Raw genomic sequence first — 27,061 nt, forward strand, 5'->3', positions numbered from 1 at the left:
CCCGCCACATTCTGAAGCCCAAGTTTGGTTTAGTGTGTAATCTGAAATAGGGCTCGCTCGTGTTTAATCTCTCTCCACACTAATCACAAACTGAAACCAAGAGCGGACTTTGGTTACATCTCATAGTTGGTGAGGAGAGAGATTAACCATGAGTCTTGGTTTGAATGATATGCTAGGCCGAAGTTTGGCTTGGCACAGGGGAGGAGTCGTGTGGCTGCAAGCTCCTTTCAGAGCTTGCATCTTCATATGGTCTCGCTAAGGATTGGCTTGGCATGTCATGCATACCAGTGACTCTTACTTTTGAGTAAAGCTGACTCTTTATCATGTCAGGCCATCAGTCCACTTAATGCACCTGATGAAAATATCTTTATTTGGCAATCACTCGTAGCCGAGTAACATTGAATTCCATAAACACGGTTTTAACAGTGGGTCCATAAGTGACTGTGGAGGCAAGTTCTGGGTTTCTGGGTGGGAGCTGATCATGGTGAGGGTTTGCCAAGCGTGCCTTCCTCGTAGCACATTTCTCCCTTTCATCCTGAGTTCGAGCGTATTCAAATCCCATGACACATTTGGTAAAGGCTGTTCTCCAATTGGAGCGCTCGCAGGCCAGTGTTTCTCAGTTATCGGTGTTTATACTGCATTTTTAAAGATTTGCCTTGAGAGAGTCTTTAAACCTCTTTTGTTGACCACCGGCATTACTCATATATGACCATCATGTGAATATTATGTTTCTGTGAAGCACTGAGAGAACCTGGGGTGGGTTCCCTTTTGCTGCTTGTGTTACACAGGCCAGTGACCAAAATGGTTGTGACTTAACAGGGCCGGCCCTGAGGCAAGGCTAGGTGGCGCAAGGCGCCAGGCCGCCAGGGGGCGCCGCGCTGTGCTTGCCACCCAGGCCCGTCTTAGCCATAGAGGCTAGTGGCATGGGGAACCACGGTGCCGGGCACTGGAGGGCGCCAGGGAAGAGGTCCGGGGGCCATGGCTTGGTAGGGGATGTGCGGAGGCACTGGAGTGCCGGGCACTGCCAGCAAATCTCCCACCGAGGCCACTCGGGGCGTCCCGTCACGCTCTTCTCCTTCGCCGGCTGCATCGACCGCTAGTCGAAGGTCCTGCGCAAGAAGCGCAGCATGGTGCGCCTTCGCTCCGGGGGGAGGCGAGCGGGACTCCGGCTCCTACCGGCCCTGCACTGATGCTACTGCGCGGACAGAGCTCCCCCAGCCGCGCCGCCATCCGGCGCCTGCCTGGGGAGTCCGGCAGGCAGGTCCCCGTCAGCCACTGCACCACACCGCCTCCCTCCCTGCTGCAGACGGCGGTGGCTGCACAAAGCCAGCGGGCAGTGGCGACCAGTCGCGGCGGGCTCCGTCACTCTCGCTCAGCCGGGGCCAAAGGGGGCCGCGCTCACCCCGTGGAGCCGCTTCCCTCGCCCAGCATTGCGTGCCTCTCCTAAGCGACTCACTGGCCAGCCCAGCTCCTCGCGGCCGCTGGGCAGCAGCGAGAGCGCCAGCAGCAGCCCCAATGGCGCCCTCCGCTCCAGGCTAAATTTTGGGAAGGGAGGGGGCGCCAGAGGGACCGTTGCACCATGGCGCTGGATGTGGTTAAGAGGGGCCTGTGACTTAAACATGGCAGAGTCAATGAAGTGGGGGATACGGTTGTTTCTGCTTTGCTGAAGTTCAATTTAGGTGATAAAGGGGAGGGCGGGGACCAAGTACCATATTCTTTTTTGGATTTGTACTACTGTAAATCCAGAATAACTGTGTTGTTCTTCATATGGATGGGTGGTTCAGAATATAGATTCTCTTAGCAATGTAAACTGCATGAGTCTGAATACATATAATCTTTTACACGCAGCTGAGTCCTCCATCAGCATTTTCCAGTGCTATCTCTGTATTTGTAATTCATTTTTCATATTGCTAGTGCTAGCAAAGCATTTTCTCCATATTTCCTCCAGAGCCTTGAGCATGCAAGACTGCTGATGGACTAGGAGCCACTGGCAAGGAAATACAGTTAACAGGCATGATGCATTAAAGTGTCAAGCAGGAGAAAACAGGGCAAAAGATTTCAGAAGTTGAAATGCTTAAGTAAAAAATAATAATTCTTGGTAGGGCTGGATTTCCCCGTAGCAAATTTAAATATTCACACAGAGCATGCTGAACTGCTACTGCATTGTCTGTATGTTTAACCCATTTGATCTTGAAAGCTTGATTTAAAATTATAATAATGTTTAAAAGCACACTCGTGGCATTCACATCTTATACAGCAGAAGGGGTTGAAGCAGCACCATAAATCCTCTTTTTAATTTTATCTCTTCCTGCGTTTTGAAGTCTGGGGTTGGTCTTTGTTTTTCGCCTTCCCTCTGAGCTGAGATATGATGATTTCTCTACTTGCAGCTGCTGTGCATAACAAGAAGGCTAATATTCCCATCCACGTTTGTATATGTATGCAAGCCAGGACATTTGTAGATGTAAGACTGCCAGTTGTGAATTCCCCACAATAAACTAAACTAAGGTAGTGATTTATTTATATTTCAGCCTCATTTGGAGGAATTGGAAGTGTTATCTTTAGAACAAATCCCACTCACAGTATCAAATTTAGTGTCCTATGGAACATCGGTGTAAAACTTTCCCTGCTGCTAATGAAAGAAGCAAGATGTGTGGAGGGTGTTTCATGTTAGGTGCAGCAGCATCCTAATTTCTAGAATTAATTACCGTATTTGTTTTTGTTATGCCCCTCCTTTCCTTCTACCAGAGCAGCTAGCAACAATGTCAAAGCACAGTAAAATAACACAAAACAATAATTCAGTAACAAATCAGGAACGTTAGTCATTCCTATTAAAGTGTGCAGCTAGCTACCAGGTCTAACAGTGGTTCTTCCTTTACACTGAATCCCCATCCTAGTATTTTCATAATTAGTAAATAAAACTGAAATGCATCCATTAGTATTGCTTGGATACCCAAGCAATAACTTCCAATCAGAGCAGCTATGTTTCAGCTTCCAAAAACAAATCCCCTCGTAGACTCAGTTGGATGAAATGGAGTTTGCTTCTTGGCCTAAGTGATTGCATTGTGTTACTATGAACTGTTAAACAGCTGCTCCTCTTTGCCTCAAAGCTGGCTTCAATTCATTAATGGGTGGATTGATTCCTGTAGTTGTAAGTGACTTTCGAATTAAAGATAAAATATATATCCTAGTCATAGCTGTCAAGTTTTCCCTTTTCTCGCAAGGAAGCCTATTCAGCATAAGGGAATTTCCCTTTAAAAAAAGGGAGAACTTGACAGCTATGATCCTAGTTGCTATTTTGTTTTTCAGCTGAACAGCAAGCAAAATTCATGGGATTCTTTTTTAATATAACCCACGCCTTTCCCTTACCAAAAATACCAAACTACTTTCTTCCAGCTGGAACTTTTTTCTCTGTTTCTGGAACATATCTTTTGTTCATTTTTTTATTTTTATTTTTACAGAATACATTACGGAATTCAAGATAATGCCATAAGGCAGTTTTAGCACCTAAAAATAAGTGGATTTTTAGATATAGCAGCATGATAGCTTCTTTTGATTTGTTTTCTATTCTAACAATGTGTTTATAACATTTTGTTTCAGATTTGTATGGTAGGTAGGAAGGTAAGAATTTTTATTTTTTTTAGCTATAAGCCCTAACAAAACAGAAATAACATTCAGAGTTGAGCCACAAATTTAGCTCTTAATTTCCTGGCCACTAGCTTAGGCAACTTTATATGAGGGAAGGCAACATGAGGGGCTGGGGTGTGTGTCAAATTTTGGCCTCCCCCCCCCACTCCCCAATGCAGTGTGTGACCCACAGGTTCTATGTGTGTATGTACTCTTGCAACCCACTTGACATGAAAGGTTAGACCGCCCTGATCTAGAGGAACCTTCCACTTTGTCTTGTGTGCCTTGTAACTAAGGGGAAAAAATAAGTCTGCTATCTGTTTATATATTACTGTTGTAGTAGTTGTAGCCACTGAAGTATACAGCTAGAACATTGGGGTTGATTGCAGGAAACCCAGGATAAAACCCTTCTTTGTCCATAAAGCTCGCTCTTATGTTCTGTTTTTGAGAGATGGCCTCAGGAGTGCATAGTAGAGGCTTCAATTGTACCCTGAACAGCTAAATGCAAGGCTTCAGCTGGAGTCTCCATAAGAGCAGGGCTCAGACTTTGTTATTACAGCAGCAGTCATCCTTAGTCTTAGCCTTAAATGGGAGTTGCAACTCTGTCTTACTAGCTAGCTACTCCTTCTGTGAGGTGAGCCTCTTTATTTAAATAGAGCGGAGAAGACTGTGATTCTCTTTTTTATATATAAATAATTTTTATTTATTGTTCCAATTGCAAACCAATTATATCACATCAAATATTTCCAATTATACAAATACAATCAATTAAACCAAATATTATGCCAAATCATACAATTTTTGACTTCCCATGCTTCAGAATCTGGGGATTCTAAATAACGTTTCGCCCTGCCATCCTAATTCTAATGTCCAAATCTTCCTCATAGTCCATTCTATTCCCGATCTTTTCCCATCAAATCCTCTAGATGTTATTTCCTCTCATCGCAGCTTTTGAGATAAGCAGCAAACAATATTTAAGACAAAATCGTTCTTCTGTGTGGGTTTTTTGTCCAGTCCGACCTCCCCGTAGATCCCCTCTTAAACTGGAGCGCTTCTCTGGCCGCGTCGACAATCTAATACAGGCAGTCGCCATCTTGAAAGACTCAGATCATATTCCATCTTCTCCTCAAAAAGTCCGTCAAGCGCAAAGATACAGCTTTCCCAGGCGGAACACAGCCAATTAACAATATACACAGTCTCTTATAACAAATTTATGGCTTTCCTGCCCTGTAGCTGCCCTCTGCCGCCTGAATCCTCCATGTGATAGCTTCTTATCTCTCAAATTCAAAGTGCGCCACAGCCTATAAGAAGACTGATTCTCTTAGCGCTTCTGAGCTGGAGTCCTTCATTCCCTGAAGAAGGGGAATTTGACTCTAGAGTTATTTATGATTTATGGTTTATAGTCCCAATCTAACCTGCTTGACGGGATTGTTGTGATGATACCCCTTGCATAGCTGTACAACAGACCGAGCAGCCTGCATTACTGACTACCAAACAAGTGAAAGAATACACAGCTGGGCTGTGTTTCTGTAACTTTTAGGTATTTGGGGTAGCATTTTCCTTCCCATGTTGCTGCATCAATTCTTTTGTGTTTGCTGTGTTGGCAGCCAACTAAAATTTACTCTGGCATGAACAGATCACAAGTGTTTGCATAGTTTTTTCCAGTGTGCTGAGATCACAGTGGCCAACCACAAACAATGCAATAAATCCAATTGAAACTGTATGACTGCTGATATGAGAAATAGGACAATGGTAGAAACTCAAAAAATGTATGTTTCCTTAATGAAAACACATTTAATTCCTTGAGAACTGGAAAATAAAAATACCGTATGTGCCTGTGAGCTTAGCTTCACATTTCCCTGACTGAACTGATCCCTTGCCTAAACTAAACTAATTTTAATATAAAAATGATCAAATAGAAATAGTATTTTTATTTTATTTACACTTGAGATGTGCGTTTTCAGGACACACCTGGTATTGTATTGTTTTGTTGTTTTTGTTTTAAAATTTCTTGTTGGTTTTTTAAACCTGTATTTTATTCTGCCCTGGGATCTTGTGATGAAGGGCGGTATATAAATTTAATAAATAAAAATAGTAAATACAGTTGGATTCTCAGAAGTAGCCTGAGAGAAGCTGTTGTGCCTTATTTATTTTCATTATAACAGCAAATTAGTGCACATTTCTTTGGTGCATGGTCACTAAGCCACCTGCTCCAGGTTAATTCTGTTTACATACTGTCAAGCGTAGCTCTAACTTGGATGCCGTAGTAGCATCCACATCTATCACACCCGCTGTCAGGCAAACCAGCTAATGTATGCCCTAATGCTTTGATCCCCTTGCAGGCGCAGGAATTCCCAAAGTGCATACACAGCTCTTCTGCCCCCCCCCAAGGGCTTCATTTCAGTGTAGTGGGCAGATTACCCATGTCCAAAGGGATGTGCACATGCTGCTGTCTCCCCTCTAGCTCAATGGAAGTGTGCATGCTTTATCTGCATAAGACCAGGTTCAGCCCCCAGCATCTTCAGTTAAAGCATCTCAGGTAGCAGGTATGAGAAAATAACTCTGCATGCAGCCCGAAAGAACTGCTGTGTTAGACAATATTCATTTGATGGATGGCCCAACGGTCTGAGTCTCTATGAGGCAGCTGCATCTACATCTGTATCATGAGGAGATCTACGCACCCATGCAGGAGCTTCATGAGCGATGAGCGCTTTAGAGTGTGCATGTAGCTCTGGCTTCATTGCTTGCTTGCTTGCTTGCTTGCTTGCTTGCATGCCTGTTCTGATACCTTTTAAACTAGCATTCTGTTCTTAAGAATATCAGTTCCTACAATTCATATTTCCTTTCTGATAGTATTGTAGTTAACAGAGCGCGAGTTCGTCCTCCTCTTCTCCATTCTCTGTCTTCCACACAGAGTCATAAACTCTTGTACTCCACTGCTTTCTTTGATAGCAATATCTTCCTTGGAAGCTCATGTTGTGGCAAGCAAGTAAAGCCATAGCAAAATTATATGTGCGAGAGAGTGTAAGAGAATCCCAGGAGGAAAATATGTTTGCAGATCTCACCCCCTGAATTGCTCTCATTATAATAGCCCATTTGATGTCAGGGTATGACAAATTATAAGCTTTTTATGGCGAGACCCAGCTCAAGAAAGATTTAAATAAAGTACTTCTGGTTATTGTGCAGGTCAGTGTGTTTAAATAACAACCCTTCAAATCATCCTTTGACATTTAAAAGAGAGAGGAAATATTGTCATGTGGCAGACCTGGCGCAGATAAAGCACAGGGCAATTTGGTCAGCACACTGATTTGTGAGTGCATCCTAACAGCCATTTTCATGGTTTGTAATCAAGTGGGGCGCCCTTGCAGTGTGTCAATGTTTTTCAAAAACACCCCTGCTTAAAATGTTAACACAAATTACCCTCTTGAGATGCTACGATCCAATTCCTTGGTGAAGCTGGCACAAGCTAAACATTTCAAGCAGTAGGACAAGAAAGAGGCAAAGCAAATACTATCCTGATAGGCTACAGAGAATAAAGGAAGTTAAGGCACACACACAGGCACCAAAAGGTTAGTCTCTGATACTGTACTTCCTTTCAATAAGTATGTTTTTTAGTTACTATTTTTGACCTTCTGAGAAGCTTAGCTCCTTGATGTGAATTAACTGTGGTTTGACTGTTGTAAGTGTCCCAGGATGTAGCTCATGCTGATGTCCTGGCAGCAGTACCACATGTAGCAATAGGCATGTGCAGGGCAGTAGCACATTCCGAACTCTGTGCACTGTGGGCCCCTATCTTATGTCATCCTAGGATTGCGGTACTTTAACACCACTAGAATAATGCAAGCTACTCCCCATTCTCACAATGCTGCAGCTACTCCCCATTCTCAGGTTAACCCAGTTTCCAAGAGAGGGTAGCGCTAGTGTTTGGGGGAAAGCTAAAGCATAGCTTCTTTGCATGTCAGCTAGGTCTTCTCATATTACCTCAGCTGTGTGAATAGGAGCTGGGGTGGGCACAACTCCCACATTGTCAATGTAATGTACAAAGGGGACTGTTGACTTGTAATGCGGTGCTGGGGGTGTGCTTGCCAAAGACCCTAGAATGGCACTGGTGACTGGAAATTGGGTTTCTCATAAACAAGTCATGCCAGACAAATCTTGCTTCTTCTTTTTTTGATAGAGTTACAAGGTTGGAGGAGCAGGGTAATGTACCCAGGAGTAACGTACTGTACCTTGATTTCACTAAGGCTTTTGATAGAGTCCCCCATGATATTCTTGGGGAGAAGCTGGTCAAATGTGTGCAGGACGAGGTAACTGTTAGGTGGATTGGTAGCTGGTTGACTGACCTAACTCAAAAGAGTGCTCACTAATGGTTCCTCATCACCCTGGGGGAAAGTGGCAATTGGGGTGGTGCAGGGTTCTGTCCTGGCCCCGTTTTTGTTAAATGGCTTTATAAACGACTTGGTGAAGGAATTGAGGGGATGATAAGAAGATTTGCAGACGACACTGAATTGGGATGGGTAGCTAATGCTGCAGAATCAGGATTCAATAGGCCTCAGTGTTTACATCTTTCAAGTATTATAAGTGAATTTGTTTCACAGGTGGATGGTTAGGCTTTCATCTGTAAATGCCACAATAGGTTTAGAAACTGGGTTTAAAAATCTCAACAACTAATATTAATTTAAATTCACATACCAATGGAGTTTAGGGTGCAGAGGAGAGACTAAAGGCATGTTATCAAGTTCTTTTCAAGCTCTTCAGAAAGAGTGGAGCAAATAGCCCTTCAGTTGAGACAGCAGTGACAGAAACATTCCTCCCTTTCTCCCGTTAACTCCAGTAACCAACAAATAATGCTATGACCTCAAGCATATATAAATATATTTAGCACTTGCTGTGCAACATATTTATTGGTGTTTAGTGGCCTGGAGGTTAATCAAAATGAGTCTGATGATCTCAGCTTCTTTCTCAATGGACTCTACTTCATACTGTAGAATGGATGCGGCACAGTTTGTCACATTCAGTTATCGTTCTACTCAAAGCAAGAGCACCAGTGAGTCAGAAAGAAAAGATAAAATTCCTTCATGCCCTCAGTCCTGGAAGCTGCCTGTCACAGGCTATACCATAGGACACTTTAGTCATGTATCCGAAATCAGATTTTTGCATAAAACACATTGTAGGTCTCTATCATTTCATGTAAAGGTGCTTCCAGTGCTATTTTTCTAGAAAAAGTGCTGGAACTCACCATGAACGCCTCCCTTGTTCTCTTATCATGACAATGGCGCCCGCATGAGAGGTGTCGGAACTGAGTTGTTGAAAAAAAAGCCCTGGGTCCTTCTACTATATTGTATGCAGAGTGTGGTATATGCAGTTTATATATAACTAGCTGGCCCTGCCATGCATTGCTGTTGCTCAGTCTGTTAAATGGAGACTCAGAGTCCCCCTTCAGACTCCCCTCACCTTCAGAGTCCCCTGTTTTACGCGTGTTCTGTTTATGCAGGCGGATCCCTGTGACTCCCCCCATCCTTTGCCGATCCATGACGTATCCCGCCCCCTCCTCCCCCCACCCCGGCTTATCCCTGTCATTCCCCCCACCCTGTCCTGACCCATGACGTATCATGCCCCCTCTTTCCCCCACCCCCGGCTCATCCCTGTGACTGGTCCCACCGTGTCCTGACTTATCCCGTCCCCTCCTCCCCCCCAACCCCCACCCAGGCGAGTCAGTAACTCCATTCGGCCTAGACTGTAAAGGCTTCGGCCTAGTATGTAAACGGGAGCCAAGGTGCTGTTGAGAGGAAAGGTTTTATAGGTGCAGTACCAGTGTAGCCATCGCTAGAGGGTGCTGGTTTGCAACCTGGTTCTTTCCCAGCATGCACTTTTGGCTGAGTGGTGTGTTCTGGAACAGTGGTTTTCGGGGTCTTACGTGGCCCAGATGTGACATTTGTCTTTGCAAACTTTCTAAGAGCCTTCGGACATTCGCATGGAACGTTGTGTCCGAATTTGAACGCAATCGGTCAAGCGGTTTCAGAGAAAAGTGAAAGTGTGTGTTCAGCACATACCACATTCATGATTTTAATCTATGCCCCAAAATGTAAAATTTAGACATCCATTCTTTAAAAATTTAAAAATAATTTTATTTCCCTGTGTGTTACATGACTGATATATGGCAAGGGACTGTTCCTCTGCACTTTGAAAATCAGTACTTGCACTTTTGAATTGGACTTGGAAGCAGGAAGCAGTTGGTGGAGAACATTTAGCACTGGTAGAGATACGAAGTGAATAAGCTATGCTAGTCAAAGTTCTGTAATCTGTAACTGATTGAAGCTCCTGAACCTTTTAAGAGGCAGCCCTACTTTAAATATATTGTAGTTATGCAGCTGGCAGTTTACCAGGACATGGTAATCCAGCAGGCAGATTGCCAGGACATGGGTAGGGAGATACTGTGTGCAGTCAGATGTCACACTAAACCATAGTTTAGTGTGACAAGAACAAGCCACAGTGAGCCTCAGGGTTGTGCAGTCTCCCTTTTCTTTTGGCATGGCTGCAAGGAGGACTTTGGAAGCTTTCACTTCAGATTTCTCTTAACTGTTAATGCAGTACCCAAATTGTGTAAGTAGGTCGTGTTAAACTTGTTCTAGCCTTGTACAAATCAGTAGTATTGCTGTCAATAGCATGTCCCGTATTTTCTGCTTGTGGTGCACTGTAATTTAGGTTGTATTTTTCAAATATTCTCTGTGTGTGTATGTCTGCCTCCTCGGTTTGAACTGGTGAACCCTCCAAATAGAGCACAGAAGCTAAAATTGCCTTTATGATGGTCTATTTCAGAATTGTAGTTTCATAATATTATTACACATTGAGTAAAGTTTTGGGTCTCTATTTCTTTCTTTAAATGTGGCTGTGAAATATTGTCCTTTTATATAGATATCCTACCTCCATATCCTGTTTCTTTGACAGGCAGTTTCAGTCTCTTAGCTGGAGTAAAAAATTAGGATCATCAGATGAATAAACCTTTCTGCCTTACATGGCACCCCATTGTTAAAGAAGCTGTCTGAGGGGAGAGATATTCACATAACGTATCAATAGTATCAGTATATTCATACTGGAGTAAGCAGGGGATAGCAAGTCCCATTTCGCCACTCGAGGTGAAACAGGAAGTACCGCCTTTCCCTGCTGCTGCTGCTGCACACGCTACCACATCTACTGCTGGTGAAGAAGCAGTGCCAATACGATGGGGCAAGCAGTATACCTGCAGGCATGCCACTTGGGGGACTCCTGCCACCTGAGGCAGTGGCCTCACCCTGCCTAACAGCCGGGCCAGCTCTGGGAGTAAGATAATGCCTGTGTATTTCTCTTTTAAAAGGCTTTTCTGCTATCATGTAGCCTTCCAAGAAGTTCATATTAATCCATGCAAAGCCTTATATACCCGAAAAGCTATTTGCATAAGGGCTGTACAAATGTAACAATAATGTCACATGCTGCTATTGGTAGCTTCCCAACCTGGTTTTCAGCAAAGCATAGCTTGCCATTTTATCCAAGCAGTCAAACTGTATGTTGCTCCTGCTTACAAACCATGATTGCAAACTATAGTGTTATTTCCAAAGAGCTACATTGAGTTAACTCAGGCTTCCTCAGCCTCGGCCCTCCAAATGTTTTTGGCCTACAACTCCCATGATTCCTAGCTAGCAGGACCAGTGGTCAGGGATGATGGGAATTGTAGTCTCAAAACATCTGGAGGGCCAAGGTTGAGGAAGCCTGAGTTAACCAGATCTGAGATTACATGAGGATCACTCACCTTTTGATAACTAGCATTTTCAGACAATGTGTTTTCCGTTTGTGTTTTTGTCTATAAGATTTGCCTTTACCACACAACTTATTTCAAGTATATAACTATATAGCATTTGTTAATGCAGAACAGGCCTCTTGTTACATGGGAAGGAGATTGTGTCAACCTAGACTCATGCTGCATAACAGTTTTGCCTGTGTTTTTAGGACAATTTAAAAGAGACAATATTTACATAAGAAAAGCTTGATTTCACGACAGTCTTTCAAAGTTTATGTCAAATGGTCTTTTTCTTTCCCCTCCCCTTTGTCATTATCCTTTGGAGAATTGCACAACTGTGCATTTTTAATATTTTCCCCTACAAGTCATCACAAGCTTCGTCAGGGGAATGACATTGTATGCCAGTTGTCTCCTTCATATCAAAAGAAATCCTTTGCCTCTTTACAGAAAATGAAGAAAGATTGTCTTCCACAGAGCAAAGGACAAAAGTGACTTGGAAAGAATTCTCTTTGCTTATGCCACATGTTCTTTACATTTTGGGAAGTTTCCAGGGTATCAAGAACAAATTTAACCTAGTGTTAACTAGAACACTTCTTTACCTACTCCAACATTAAAAACAATAAAAAACATAGTTTCCTGTTTATCTCTGAATGTTCAGTTGCAATGTTCACATTGGTACTGTACAAGTATTTGGGGGGGGGACTCATTGCACATGTTGACTGCATTTATAGAGTAGAAAGAAAACTGCATATTTATTTTCTCAATCATACATGCAATCCTTTACTCTAGAGCAGGCATGTCAAACCTGTAGCCCTCCAGATGTTTTGGACTACAATTCCCATCTTCCCCAACCACTGGTCCTGCTAGCTAGGGATCATGGGAGTTGTAGGCCAAAACATCTGGAGGGCCGCAGGTTTGACATGCCTGCTCTAGAGGGATATATGGGAATCCTGTGGAAGCCACATTGTAAACTATTCATCTCCTGCATAATAGTCTGAATTTGACTATTCAGATAGGAGCAGAACCACTGCAAAGCTTCCCCAATTTAAAAAGAATTCAATGGTTGAGGCTACTGAAAAGGGAAATAAACAACATCACCCACCCACTGTCTCTCTCCTAACAAAGGTGATCATATAGGGTGATCCAAGGCAGTCACAATGCCAAATCCAGGCCTAAACCTCAACTAAAATGGACCAGAGAATCATCCTAACCCAAGAGAGCCTGGACCTGGAACTCTTGCCCAGGAAGGGGGCTTTTGCAGTTGGTTTATGATTATTTAGATTTTCCAGGTCCAAATAAGGTTTTTTTTCAGAAATGTTTGCACCACAACCTTTTTTAGGCAGCCTGGGACTACCTCTTCTCATCATAAGGCATTGATCACCTTGGCCCAATCATTCTTCCCAAATAAGATTTCATAAGCTAGGAAAGGCATCAAAGATGCAAGTGGTTTCACAGATCTGTTCAAACATGTTGTTCACATCCTCAAGCTGCATCAATTGGAACTAATCTAACAATGCTGGACCAGATAGCACATTGGACACCTCAAGGCGATCTACCAAAACTCTGGAGTCCAGATGATACTGGATGTAAGCAAATTTATCATGCTTTGCAAACAAAATGCAGGAGGCAATTGGTGATTCCAAAAATCTTATTAGGGCTAGAATGCTATATAGACCACCCAGAGAAGCTTTGCTAAACAGAACTGAAAGTATGTAATGGAGGCAGGGGAAAAACATGTGTTCATCTTTGCTGCCACAGAGTATCATTGAGAATGAGCACATACTAGTGATCAGTTTCATATGTCAGCTTGTGTTCATGTAATCTCTCAGCTTTCTTCATCATCCTCAACACCAGAGTATACCATGAAGCTACCCAAGCTTTTCTAAGTGAGGGAGGACATTTGGGAGGGATCATGTCAACCATTCGGGTCATCTCTTCATTGCATAGGAGCATTATTCATATCAGCCAGGAAATCCCCCAAAGTCCTTGGGAATCCATAAGGATTCATCAAGCTCCGGGGCTGGACCACCCTCATAGTTATCCTTGCAGAGGGGAAAAGTCACTGTCATCCTCAACAGGTCTGACCATGACAAAGAAACAGATGCAAGATTCCTCACTCTCAGAACACCCTTTAAACTGTTGGTCTAATCACATTTTGGGACAGCCCATGATGGTAATGAAGTCTTGACCCACCCTAGATCTCATGACCTTGGTGTGAACATCTATGACCTCTAGGACCAACAGCCTGGAAAGCCTCAGTACCACCTCTGTTAGCTCACACAGGAAGGCTGCTAGGCAGTGGGATAGGTGGTACGCTCACAGAATCCCCAATCTGTTCCATTCACTCAGCACAATATTCAAACATTCTAGATTTGCAGCTAGTTGCATAGGAAACCAGGACAAAGATACTGAATTCCTGTTGACTAAACAGAACTTCATCTTCCCCTTTCTCCTTCCAAATCTTACCTGTTGCTGCACCAACTAGCCAGGTGGGCACAGCTGAGCCAGGTGTGCCCAACTAGCCAGGTGGGCACAGCTAACTCTCTGCTTGCCCCCATTAAGGTGCTGCTAATACAGGCCAGGTCAGCCAGTAGTGAATGAGGGAGATCTTCTTATAAACTGACCTTGCATTTCAAAGCAGCATCCGAAGACCTGGCATCTGGCTGATAGGACAGCCAACACACCTCAGGCTGAAGGAAGGATCAGATAATGGAGCAGCCCTTAATTGACTGAACCACATATCCCCTACCCAGCTCAACCCTGTCCCCTCAGAGGGCCCTTCTATCTCCACATGATCCAAGTAGAAGCTAGGCAGATAGCACAGCATCTGGGCAAATTGTCTGTTTTTCTTTTCCCTATCCTGCTTGGGGTAGGGTGGGGTTATTGGCAGATGTGTTAGGTAGAAGAGCAAGGAGCGGTATTTCTGTGATTCCATCAAAGACTTCATTAAAACAATTTTGGATTAATGTGTTATAGCTCCACTCAATTTGTGTAACTGCATCTCTTTCCTTTTTTATTTTTGTTTCATCGTCTTCGTGGCTTGCTTTTGTAGTATGGTAGGCAAAGTGGAATCAAAAGAACTTTTCTTTTTAAGATCTATCTAGCCCTGGCTTCTTCTTCTTCTTCTACGTATACCAATGGCAAGCACTTCTCTCTCTTTTCTGTGCTTCCATCACTTTCTACATGTCAGCCACACAACAACTTGAACCTCATATAATATTAGGCTGTGTTCATTTTAAATTAACATGTATTTTCCATTTAAAGATCTGCATGGTACTTGATTGTAGCTTGGATTGTAGAACGAGCCCCAAAATGTTAATTACTAATTCAGTAATAAGCTCCCAACAAATCGGTCCCCTCCTCATGCAGGCAAAGACTAACTGGCTGCCTCTTCCTTAGGTGTTTGTGAATGCTAAAGTATGAAATCTGTGACTAACCACAAAGTGTCCTGTGCAGTAAGAAACATAATAAGAGCTTGTGCACATGTGTGTGCTTTCTGTTCACTTAGGCAAGGCAGCTTTCCTGTCATCAATCAGAGCGGCATTATGGGATCCAGTTCTCCCTACACCCAACCAATGAACAACAACTCAAGCCTGATGAACCCTCAAGCTGCTCCTTACAGCATGGCACCTAACATGGTGAACAGTTCCACAGGTAATGGTTGGTAACTTTTCAAGAACGGCTATTTTTTCCAAGGTAGACCTCCTTAAGGCTGCTATTCCATATCCACTTACCTGGGAGTAAGCCCTATTGAACCCAGTGGGACTTACCTCTGAGTACATTAGATTGTACTGGATAGTGCAAAGGGTTTCTCCTTGCAGCTGGTTCTGTGTTCCTTAAAACAGGAGTTTCCTGTTATTGTATCAAATCCTGCATATGTTACACCCTTAGGTCCCCTTCTATTTTTCATTGAAAATGTGAACATGGCATGTTTGAAAACTGACAGGTCTGAAAGAAGACTGCGTTTTGTTTAAAATGTTGTAAGTTTTCTGAAGCTGGTGCTGCTGTAATTAAGCAACGTAACTGACATCATCTTAGGTTAGGAACCTGAACAACAAGGTACCAAAAGTCACTCACTGTGTTTAGAATAAAGTATAACTCTCTGGAAGTCCCAGTAATTATGTTCACTCACTGAAATAGATAAAAAAATGGACATAACAAATAAAATTAACAAAGGGTCTTTTTCCATTTATATTTCTTTGCTGGAATACCATGCCAGGGATCTGTTTGTTGGTGGGATTGTTCAAATGCTCATTTGCATTTGATGTGGACTCAAACCATTCTCCCTAGCAATACATTATTTCTTTTCTCATTCCCATCCCCAACTATTACATTCATTAATATGTTGTAGTGTGAAATTGCATAGTAACTAGATTTTCCTTTAATTACAGTTAAGTCATACTCCAAATAAGCCCACTGAAATCAATGGACTTTAGTTAGTCATTACTAACAAGACCATTGATTCCAGTGGGACTACTCAGGGTATGACTTAGTACGATACAACCACAGAGGGCAAGGCTATCCAACCATGCATTGCTGTGATGGATGGCAAAAATGGTTACTCCTGTCCTAAAACTATCGTTTTTTATTTGGTTGCTGGGAATAATCCAGGAAGTATAATGTGGTGTATGTAAGACAGAGAGAGTGATTGGGTTTAATTGCTGGGTTGCAGATGACTTCTTAACATTATTTCATGGTTATTGGAGAGAGGAACCACTGTTACTAACTTGCTTTCTGCAGCAGCACCTTTAGATTTCATTTTGTTTTTAAGGCAAATCTAGCAATGGCTTCTTGTGCTTATCTGCTCAGGACACCGCTGCCAGCGAAAATAGAGTTTAGTTACCTTTTAAGACAAAACAAATTGGTTGCTGCTCCTGCAACAGTTTTGGTTCCTCTCACCTCTCCAGGAGTCCAAAGTAAGGCTAGTGGGGAATCCTTTCCTGCTGCTGCTGCTGTTGCTACTGCTGCCTCTACTTGGCTGCTGGAGGAAAGAAGCCTATAGTCTCCTCCAAAGTTTCAAAACAGACAGGGGAGCACTTGAATACAATCATTTCCTCATTAAAAGAATGATGTGAGAACCAGCTGATTCTGTCTTTACTGTTTATAGTGATTCCTCCAAACTTTTATGAAGGTGTTACATGCTGGTAGATATTATTATTTCTCCCCCTGCCTTCCCACCCCACTCTATCTTTCAGATGATTTGCCTGTTGCTTAAGCAGCATGTTTATGTCGACTGAAATTAACTGCCTCGTAACAAAACTCAGAGGATTACCCCCACCCCCCACACACATATTGAAAACATGTACAGCTTCTAGATTCTGCTCCACAATGCAGCCAGCCACCCAGCTCTCTTAAACATTTTAAAGTTTTTGATTGCCAAACATTGGTCCCGTTTAATTCTTTTTCTGACAGCTGAAAATGCACATTGTTGTCCTAGAGTCTCATTATACCTGTTTTTCTACTCTCTGGACAACAGTTTAGCAGAGGTATTCCCACATGTCTTATTTATAATGGTTTGGTGCTGTGTCTTCAGCAAGTGTAAGAATACAGATTGTTAATCAGGGAGATTTTTTTTTAATGTAAAATAAAATTGCTTCCCTTAGTGTTAGGCAGGAGGTCGTTTGTTTGCCCATGCAGCACACTTTTACTTCAGTTGAAAAGGGAAAAAAATCTATTGAACAGGCCATTAGATAATAGCTTGCTACCCCCTCCCCCGACCAGAGCTGTCCCAGGTAATACTGTGTTTGGGTTATGTAGTAATGTGTTTTGTCTGCCTGGGTGAAATAAAATTACTTTTGAGCATTGAAACTGCACTATAAATCCTGGCTTGCTGTTTAGCAGCAGTAATTTTTTGCCCCTTTTACTCTGGCCCCCAGAGCTGGAAAAATAACCAACAACAAACAGATGGCAGAGTGCCCTGCCTAAGAAGATTTATGTATTGCAAAGGAATAACCAGTTTAAAGGAAGATTCACAGAGGGGTTTTTTTGTTCAGATAATTCAGCCATTCGTTATTTCATACGGTGGAAATCTGTTCAGTGCAAAACCATTTATCCTAGCAGTCTTTTGTATGGGGTAGTCATAGTATTTTTATTGTGTTCTGCATTCCAAAATATTGAATTTTTAAAATAATTGAACTATGTATCAGAGCTTTCTTTATTTCTTTTTTATTTTTGGTTTATGCATTTTTGAGGTTTTCACCTCCATATTTATTAATCCATGGTGTGTCCCGTAAAAATATAGTATATGCACTGGTAGTAGTGCTTGTTGTGGTTTATTTGTTTCAGCCATTGACCCTAAAAAAGAACAGACAGACTAAAGCAATGGTTTTAACCAGCAATCATAATCAAGATCATGCAAACAGCCCAATTTATTTTACTATGTTACAATAATTCACACTATTTTAAATAAAACTCCACAGCCAATTTCCAACCCTCAGTCTACTACAAGAAAATAAAATATTTTTATGTTGCGTCCGAGCTTGTAACTTCTCTATTTTCGTTTACCACAAGAAATTATTTTTCCCCTTGTAGATCTAACTTGTTTCATGATTTTTTAGTAACTGCTCATGAAATCTGTTACAGTACATGCATGTTCAAAGATGACACAGGCATATAGTAGATGTCTTTGTTTATCTCCTTCCTAAAAAATTACTGAAGTAAGCAAAAATGTATGTTGCAATAGCACTCATCCAGAATCACTGAGGGCATTTGAAATCTTAGCAGGGTCAAGGCTCAGATTGAACTTAGGCAGATCAATTAAACATTTTTTCCAGACCATGAGCACATTTTGATCACATATCAGGTTGTTGAATTGACTCTGGCCAATTGAGAAGGATCGCTTTGCTCAAAAGTGTCCCTGAAGTGTAAACTTTGATTTAGCAGCTGGCAATTCTGTACCCTTGATATCATTTACAGAAAAGGCTTCCATCATTTTAGTTGTGGAGATGGGACATAAGCAACCTTGGGGTACCAAATATTTAATGGGATAGAATTAATTGAATCTGCTCATATAAACAAAGCTTCAGAAGTCTAATTTCTGGCAAATGTTTTACCTTTAACCAGAAGTTAAGTAAATGTAAGTAGATTTACAGTGGTACCTTGCAAGGCGAATGCCTCGCGCAACGAAAAACTCGCAAGACAAAAAGAGTTTTGCGTTGCGCGAGGGACTCGCAAGACGAAGAGGTTTTCTATGACCGCCGCTTCGTCTTGCAAAGTGCGGCCATAGAAAGATGAAGCGGCGGTGAGTGGCAACAAAGGGGGAACCAGCTGTAGCACGGGAAGAAGGCAAAGGAAGATCAGCTGTCAGCGCGGGAAGCTAGCAGCTGATCTTCCTTTGCCTTCTTCCCGCGCTACAGCTGGTTCCCCTTTGTGTTCCGCTGGTCTCTGCCGGTTGCCGCGAGCGGTGGGGGGCCGAAGCGCAGCAGGCGCTGCTTGCCGCCTGCCTGCCTTCCCCTCCCGTCCCCCGAGCCGAAGCGCAGTTCGGGGGACTGGCGGCGGCAGCGGGGCTTCCTTGGGGAAGGCAGGCAGGCGGCAAGCAGCAGCCGCTGCACTTCGGCTCCAGGGCTGCTTGCCGCCTGCCTGCCTGCCTTCCTCGTCAGTCCCCCGAGCCAAGCGCCCGCTGCGCTTTGGCTCGGGGGACTGACAGTGGCAGCAGCGCTTCCTCTAGTGGCTCGGGGAAGGCAGGCAGGCAAGAGAGCAAGCGCCTGCCTGCCTTCCCCGAGCCAAGCACCCGCAGTGCTTGGCTTGGGGGACTGGCGGCAGCAATGGCACTTGCTCTCTTGGCTCGGGGAAGGCAGGCGGGCGGCAGCAGCCCCGGAGCCGAAGTGCAGCGGCTGCTGCTTGCCTGGGCTGTTGCCGCCTGCCTGCCTGCCTTCCCCGAGCCAAGCGGGGAAGCGCCACCGCCAGTCCCCCAGAGCCCATAGGAACGCATTGATTAAGTTTCAATGCATTCCATTGGGAAACCGCAACTCGCAAGACGAATTTTTCTTAGAACGAATTGACTCCTGGAACGAATTAAATTCGTCTGTGAGGTACCACTGTATAAATAATGTGATGTGAAGGGGCCAGTGATGTGTACTTCACAAATTGTTCTATACAGTACAGCTAGCTTAAAGACACAAATCACAGCCACAAAACGACTTAACATACTCCACTGATCAGTGTTGAGAGGAGGATATTTCATCAGCTGTGAAAGCTCACAGCATCACAAAACATTACAGTTTTTTGTGCTCCAAGCAAATACATTGGCATCGTTATAAGGACTGGTACTGGTGCGCATAGTTTGAAAATATTTTACTGATGAGCTATTTTACCGTAGCAAATCCATGATGGAGAAACAAGGGCAGATTCAGACAAGTAGGAGCCACTTGACGGCCATTTAGAATATCCTATATGGCAGCTGCCTGCCGGCTTTGATCATTTGGTGAAGCCCAGCATTACCATTCCTGCACTTCCCATATTTCCACGCAGCTATATAAGGATGCTAATGCTGGCTTCAGCCATGTGTCTGAAGGCACTAGGTAACTGCCTTGGCATGTGGCTGTGGGCAACTATATGATAAACTTTTATACCAGAGAGCAGGGGACCTGTGGCCATCCAGTTTTCGCTGGGATACAGTTCCCCTCATTCCTGCCCATTGGCCATGCTAACTAAGGCTGATGGGAGTCCAGCAACATAGGGAGAGCCACAAGTTCCCTGCCTCTTTTATTCAGTGCTGAATTTGAAAAAGTGGGAGGAGAGGGAGATGTTAAGCACAAGCTTCCCTAGATAGCATGACCTGCTGCCTGGAAGCCTCAGTTCCCCAGAGCTTGAGTGAAACTTATTCAGTGAAGAATGAAGGCCACTGTGGCATTCACACAGGGCCCCCGGTCGTTTCACAGACTATTGACCCTGTGCCACCACTGCTCCACTGCCAACAACCAGGATCCCCTGGTAAATCACTGAGTCTCAGTCAGGATTTAAGTTAAACAAATAATCAAGAGTTTATTTCAAACAGCAACAAGCTTTAGGCATTAGATACACTGTCATGGGCGTACCCAGCATGGGGCAGGGGGGCAGCTGCCCCCCCCCAGAAGCAGGGCAGCTGGAGAGGACAGGCAGGGACGCTGCCTGCTGTGCTACGCCTCAGCCTGCTTGGCTGAAGCAAAACAGCAGCGGCGGCAGCAAAGCTGCCTCCGTTGAAAAAAACCTGGACCTGGGCAAATGAAGTGCCGTGGAGCATTGTGGGGCAGCACTTTCTGTGCTGTGCTCGCTGTGACTTGAAAGAGTGTGGGCTGAAGTTAGCCCAGGTCCAGGTCCAGGTTTCTTTCAACGGAGGCAGCTTTGCTGCTGCTGCTGCCTTGTTTTAGTCAGCGCTGCCATTAAAGGAGCAGGCGAGGCAGGAGTGCAAGTGTGGGTGGCTCCATGTGCTGCCTTGCAAACGGCCCCCTTTCCTCTGGGGGGCCTGGATGTTGACCATGCCTCCTGGGGGGATCCTGGCCACATCATTGCCAGCTAGCCAATCGGGTGGCTGGGGGGCGTGGCTGGGGGGCATGGCTGGTGTGCCCCCCCTAGCTTTGATCCTGGGTATGCACATGTACACTGTTACACGTTATCCTCTCAATCTCAACCCTGTCTTTATCTCACTCTAACTCCTCTACCTCACCACCACCAACTTCCACACACCAACCCTCACAACCACCAACTCCCACTCCCAACTGCCAACTCTAAACTGCCAAACTGCTCCCTTGAGCTGTGTCTTAAAGCCCATTAACTCCGCCTCTGGCTTCCTATTGGTCAGCCTGTTAACCCTTTACCCCCTCCTGCACAGACTTATTTCCCCAGGAATGGGCAAACGCCACAGCCACCCTGTCCATAATCTAAATTACTCTCTTTATTTCTTATTTCTTATGTACTATGATTGAATTTAGCATTGTAAGCAGTTTCCAGGGTTCGAACATGGTAGTGCTTAGCTGTACTTTTAAGTGACTCCTATATGGATTCTGTATGTCTTATTTCATCTGCAGAAACTAACTTAAATATAAGTTTTCCCATCATCCATGTATATAATCATCATCACTTTCCATCAAGACCTGAGAAAAATTGTTATCCCTATCTCCCTTTTCCCAAGCTATGTATTCATTAAGGAGCTCAGGATGGTGTACAAGGTTCTCTTCCCCCCACCCCTTTTATCCACACAACAATCCTGGGAGGTAACTAGGCTGAGAGATAGTGAACGGCCCAAAGTCACCAAATACTGCATTTTTATGCACCCCCCCCCCAAACAGCTTCAATACAAATTGAGAATTGCCCATCAGGTAAAGACATACCTGTCCTGTCTCAACCCAGTGGTGTGAACATTGAGCAGGCAACTTTGATACACATCAAAGTATGCTAACATGTACAGCAATGTGCAAACACAGCAAAAAACCCCAATTTTGTTCTGTTTTAAGCCAGAAATGTGTGCACAACCTGAGCCAAAACAGTTCTAGTCCAGTATACCTCCCCCCCCCCCCCGCTTAGGCTTTTGGTCTTAACCACTATTAGCACACTAGCTCTCGTGTCATGTGAATCCTGCAGCACATTATAGAAAGTTTCAGCTACATGTAGAAACATAGTCCTCAGGATCATGCCCAAACCTAAAACCGGCATTTGTCCTATAACCACCCATGCCCATATGTACTATGAATGGGCACAGGAAGGACGACCAGCATTTTCAGAGAAGTTCCTATTGCCCCAAATTGTAGCTCTGGAGCAGGAAACAGAAAAATCAAAAGATAATAGTTGCAGCTCTGCCAGTGGAATTTAAACAGTGCCACAGACACTGATTTAGATGACTGTCACTTCAGCCATCTCCCTGTTCCGTTACGAAAACATAGCAGATACAGGAAAATGTCTCTTAACTAGTGTAGAGCCCCCATGCTCTGAAAGAAAGCCTCCCTTGTGTAATAGGCTTCAGTGAGCAAATAATTATTTAAATAGAATCAGTGTGACTATGAATATGACAACTGTTTCTTCAGTTATAATGCCAGGGGGAGGGGGTTTATGAGAAAGCAGTGAGAGAATTTCTTCAAAAAGACAGATGAACAGAAGGCCCCCCCTTTGTTAACAATGGTGGGGATTAATTTCATTTTTGAAATTTAGTGAAAATGGTAGTGCAGTGTGTAATATTACGAAGTGCATCTGAATATACCTGTAATGCAAGTAGGTTTATAATCAATTTTTATCGCAGGCACAAAAAGTATTACTCCCATCTACTTTTTCTTTTTTTAAAAAATTGTGCTTGTGGTTTTCCTGCCACTCAGTTGTGTCTCAACCAAAGCACATTTGCAGTTTCTGCAGCCATTTTCCTCAAACCAAAGCTCAGTGTACACTTGGGTATACAATGCAGAAATCCTCAGTCTTTTATGGCGGTAGGCAATCCATGCACAGAGCCACATTTGAGCGAATGAAGCTGTTCCAGACACATGGAAAAGCTAGTGACTGTATGGAGATCCTTTACTGTGAAAAGCTGGTTAGGCTGGGCAGTCATGCAGTTTTGCATAATCTGTCTCCTACTGATTCAGACTTCAGAATCCATTTTTTCCCAGTTACAGGTAGGTAGCCGTGTTGGTCTGACATAGTCAAAACAAAATAACTTTTTGGGGGGGTGGCCTTACATTGCAGAAATGTGTGTGGTGGGGTGTTTCTGGGCATATACTCTGATACGGAGCTCTGCTGCCAAGCTCATATCACTGGTCTTAAAGTGAGCCTTTATGCAAGGACCAGATCTCAGGAGCTGAAATGGTATATGCACAGAACTCTCCCATACAGCTCAATTCAGTATGTGCATGAACTGGAGCTCCTGCAGAACTTTGGGTCAGGTTGTCCCTTTTAAAATAAAGGGCAGGTGTGTGTGTAACTGATGTTAGATTCTGATGCAGATACACATTTACTCTCCTCACAGCAACCTTGGTTTTTCTGTATGTTTTTGTCTGCAAGAAAAATGACATGAGCTATTCCACCCACCAACCCCACTTTTTAAAACAAAGCAATGAGCAGTCACCTCTCTTTCTTTCCTGCGTCAAAGCCAAATCCACCCTTTACTTTTTCTAGCAGATAAGGTGTAATTTTCCACGTTTCACTTGATACAACCCAAAACAACTTGGTACAGCATCGCAGTTAAAATTGAAGGCCACAAACTATCCAAACATTTTCTTACAAAGGCTTAAGACCACGTCAGTGGCAACTAAAGTACTGGGCTACTTGGAACATAGGTTTATACGAAGTCTAGCATGTAGTCTTGGGCAAATCTCTCAGCCAAACCTACCTCACCACTTGCGTGCGTAGTAGTGCACCCATGGTTTGCACACAGACAGTTGTACGTTCAATCTCCAGATGGAATGATCTTGTTTAGGAGGACTGAAAGGGACTCCTTCCTCAGTCAGAGTGGACAGTGCTAGGCTGGTAGTTTGACTGCATCAGGCAGCATCATCTACAGGAAGAAGGGGGAGTGAATGTAATCAAATATTTTTACTGGTTCTGGTGTATTGGACCCAGAATTGTTAAGTCCCAACCTGAGCTCTTCCTGAAGAATCCAAAATTCAGCCTAATGATTTGCTGTGGGCTGTTTTCCCACAGACTGATCACCATTGCCTCTCCTATAGGTGGCTGGCTGGACAAGCACGACATCTAGCCCAGGAATACAGATCCCTGACTGTAGGACAGTCTTATGATACTTGACTGCAGTTTAACTCACATGTGAGCCAAGTTTGCTGTGGCATATAGCTGGTACAGGACCTTGACCCATATTTTCTTTTTTAAATTATTCTGACTTTCAACTTCTTATAATAAAGCCTGGGGCTAGTTCTTGGAACCTATTCACTCTACATTGCAACTCTTTTTCAATCACAGATTTCACTGTTATCTTCTTCTTTTTAATGTTTTATATATTTGTAGTTTGTGGGCAGGATCATTAGGGTCACTGGAGAAGAGAGCGTGTGTGTGCACACACATGCCTTAATTTGCCGGAATTGTGACAATAGTGTTCTTTCACTGTTTGAAAAGGGGTCAAAATAATACCCTCAGTTTGTCATTGGACTAGAAAGCAAAGGGATATCAGCCGCAAATCCCTTGGAAGCATTCTTGTAAGTCTTTACAAAGCATTTCAACAAAGGATAGAGAAATACCTATGGATGCTACACAAAAGACTATAGTAGTACTTCTTTCTCAAGATGACATGGTAACTTAGATTCAGCTGTTGTTGTGAGCAATTGGTCCTGTGCAATGCAATGCAGATGTTGATATGCAACTGGATTTGCATCTGAATCTGCACCAGTCATGCACATTGAAGGCTTCTTATATATTCCGTCGCTTTATTGGGGTAGCTCATAAGAAGTACATGTCAAATGCTCTATAGCCCAGCCTGTTTCTCTGGATCGTAATCGATCACTCAGAATTTTATTTACAATTTTCAGATTTTACCACCCTTGCAAAATCCTTCTGCAAGCAGCTGAACGGGCCACCTGAAGATTTCACTCATTCAGAAAGCTTGCAGTGGCATCACACAAACTTGCAGCTAGTGAATTGGCAACCAAATTCAGACTTGCCACTACTGCAGTTAAATTCAAGTAGGAAAAATGCTGGCCACAAGAATGGTCTTTTGCTTCTGGCATAAATCCTGCAGCTTTCTCCAGAGCAAATGGGTGAGGTCAGAAATGCAACTTGGATGGCCTTGTGCATTTAGTCACTCTGGTTGCTTCGTTATCATTTTACTTCCATTCATAAAAAACACTGGCTGTTTCTCAGTTATTGCATGGTTTGGAAATAGACACCTTGTTCCCGTTTTTAAATATACAAGACTGAAACTACTTTTTAAAAGCCAAGTACTATAGTAATTTCTGAATTACAATATTTCAAATGCCTTGTTTGGCCTACAAACACACCACAGCAATCTGCAAATAAGCCTATGGCAGTTCAGAGATGAGTATTGAGTATATAGTTAGCTGTAAACTCATGTGGCACATGGCTGGGTAGGGTTTTTGGCAGAGCCATTCTCCCAACCTGCAGTGATGTGATGCTAAAGATATTAGCAAATTAGCACCATGAAGCTTGCCAGCTTATTCGCCAGAGTCTTGCTTGCTCTCTCACTGCTGTAATTAAAACTAATTATTTTCTAAAACATAGTAATACATGAATATGTGCAATAATCATTTTGTAGTGGGCAATCTGTGAAGTGTTTTTAAAGCTCCCCCCTTCCCCTTTGGCTTGTTCTCCCACATGTTGGCTGCTGAGTAAAACACTGCATTATCATTTTACAGAAAAGCAAAGCAGCCAAATAATAATCAGGCTAGATTTTTATTATTCTGTAATATCCATCATATTTTATTTAGTCTTTCCTTCTCCGTCTACTATTTTTAAACACATTTTGCATAGTTAACAAAAATGTGTTGAGGTTAGCTAGCTGTATGTTCCATACCAAATGTGGAGCTCCTTTTGCTCACAAACATTTGTGACTGCATTGAGCTCTGCAGGCTTCTTTTTTATTTTGGAGGGTAATAACAGAAATGGAAGTTCAACTGATAATATTTACCTATTCTGTAGCAAAAATTAAAAATGTTTTAAAAAATGCTTATACTTTAAAATTTGGGTTTGCCACTATATATTCCACGGAGATTGCAAATACTCTTAAGAATACACACACACACACACACACACACACACACACACACACACGGTGGCAACTGCATACATAGTACGTACTCTGCAGAATTCATAAGGGGGAAAGTGAAATGCCTCCAAGGCTTGTATTCTAAAATAGTAGGAAATACATCAAATTGGGGGAGGCAGAGACAAGAATAGGAAGGAAAGAATGCGAACAGCAAATTTAAAATACTACAATGCAATCATTTATACGTGCCCAGTCAAAAGTGAGTCCCATTGAGTTCATAGGAGCTTCTTCCCAAATGCGTGTGTATAAGGTTAGGCTGTAATCTGAACCACACTTACCAAGGAGTAAGCCCCATTGAACTCAACAGGACTTAGATCTGAGTGTGCAATTGCCTTGCAGCAGTTTAACGCAAAGGCCTCTTGGGAAAAGTGAGGTTTCAGGAAGGATTAACCAAACAAGAGAGAAGACACTATGCAGATATTGGGGTAGGGACTTTGATGCATTGGGGACAGCAAGGGAAAATGTGTGAAGTCAGATTAGAGAGTAAGAAACATTTGGGTAATGGACGATGGTAGAGTTGGAGGAGCAAAATTCACAAGCAATGGTAGAATAATTGGTAATAAAGGACCAAAAGAGTGAGGCAAGGTTTTGGAGACCTTTAAAGATAAGTCCATCTTGGATGAAGGAGGGTATGGGAAACCATGTACAGATTTGAGGAGGGGATCAAGCAATGGGAAAGGCAAATGATTTGTGTAGTGGCATTTTAGAGAGAAGTGAAAAGGCTGAGACATGACAGGGAATGCTGAAAGGGAGGTTTCTTGAATCACATCATCAAGATGTTTTGCTCTCAAACCTTTGGGATGTTGTAGGCTGAGAATTCCCCTCTCCCCAAATAATTTTACTGGCTTTCATATAAATACAAGAACAACATATAACTACAGTAACGTGTCCAGTGGTACCGTACATTCTTAGAAATTGTTGTTTTTAAAGTATTCATTCCTCAGTGTGAGCATCCACTGTTTGTTCACACAGTTTTA

The 27,061-nt window shown here is 43.3% G+C and overlaps 1 protein-coding gene across 12 annotated transcripts in view; it reads left to right on the forward strand.

Moving 5' to 3' along the window:
- Positions 1–27,061, forward strand: part of ARID1B (AT-rich interaction domain 1B) — a 357,452-nt gene that overhangs the window by 294,318 nt on the left and 36,073 nt on the right. For all 12 annotated transcript variants that reach the window (XM_035108659.3, XM_035108661.3, XM_035108664.3 and 9 more), the window contains one exon: positions 14,907–15,052. In XM_035108659.3, coding sequence (XP_034964550.3) covers positions 14,907–15,052 — 146 coding nt within the window. The remainder of the gene's footprint in view (positions 1–14,906; positions 15,053–27,061) is intronic.

Source organism: Zootoca vivipara, chromosome 3, assembly GCF_965207765.1.
Source record: "Zootoca vivipara chromosome 3, rZooViv2.hap1.1, whole genome shotgun sequence".
NCBI lineage: Eukaryota > Metazoa > Chordata > Lepidosauria > Squamata > Lacertidae > Zootoca > Zootoca vivipara.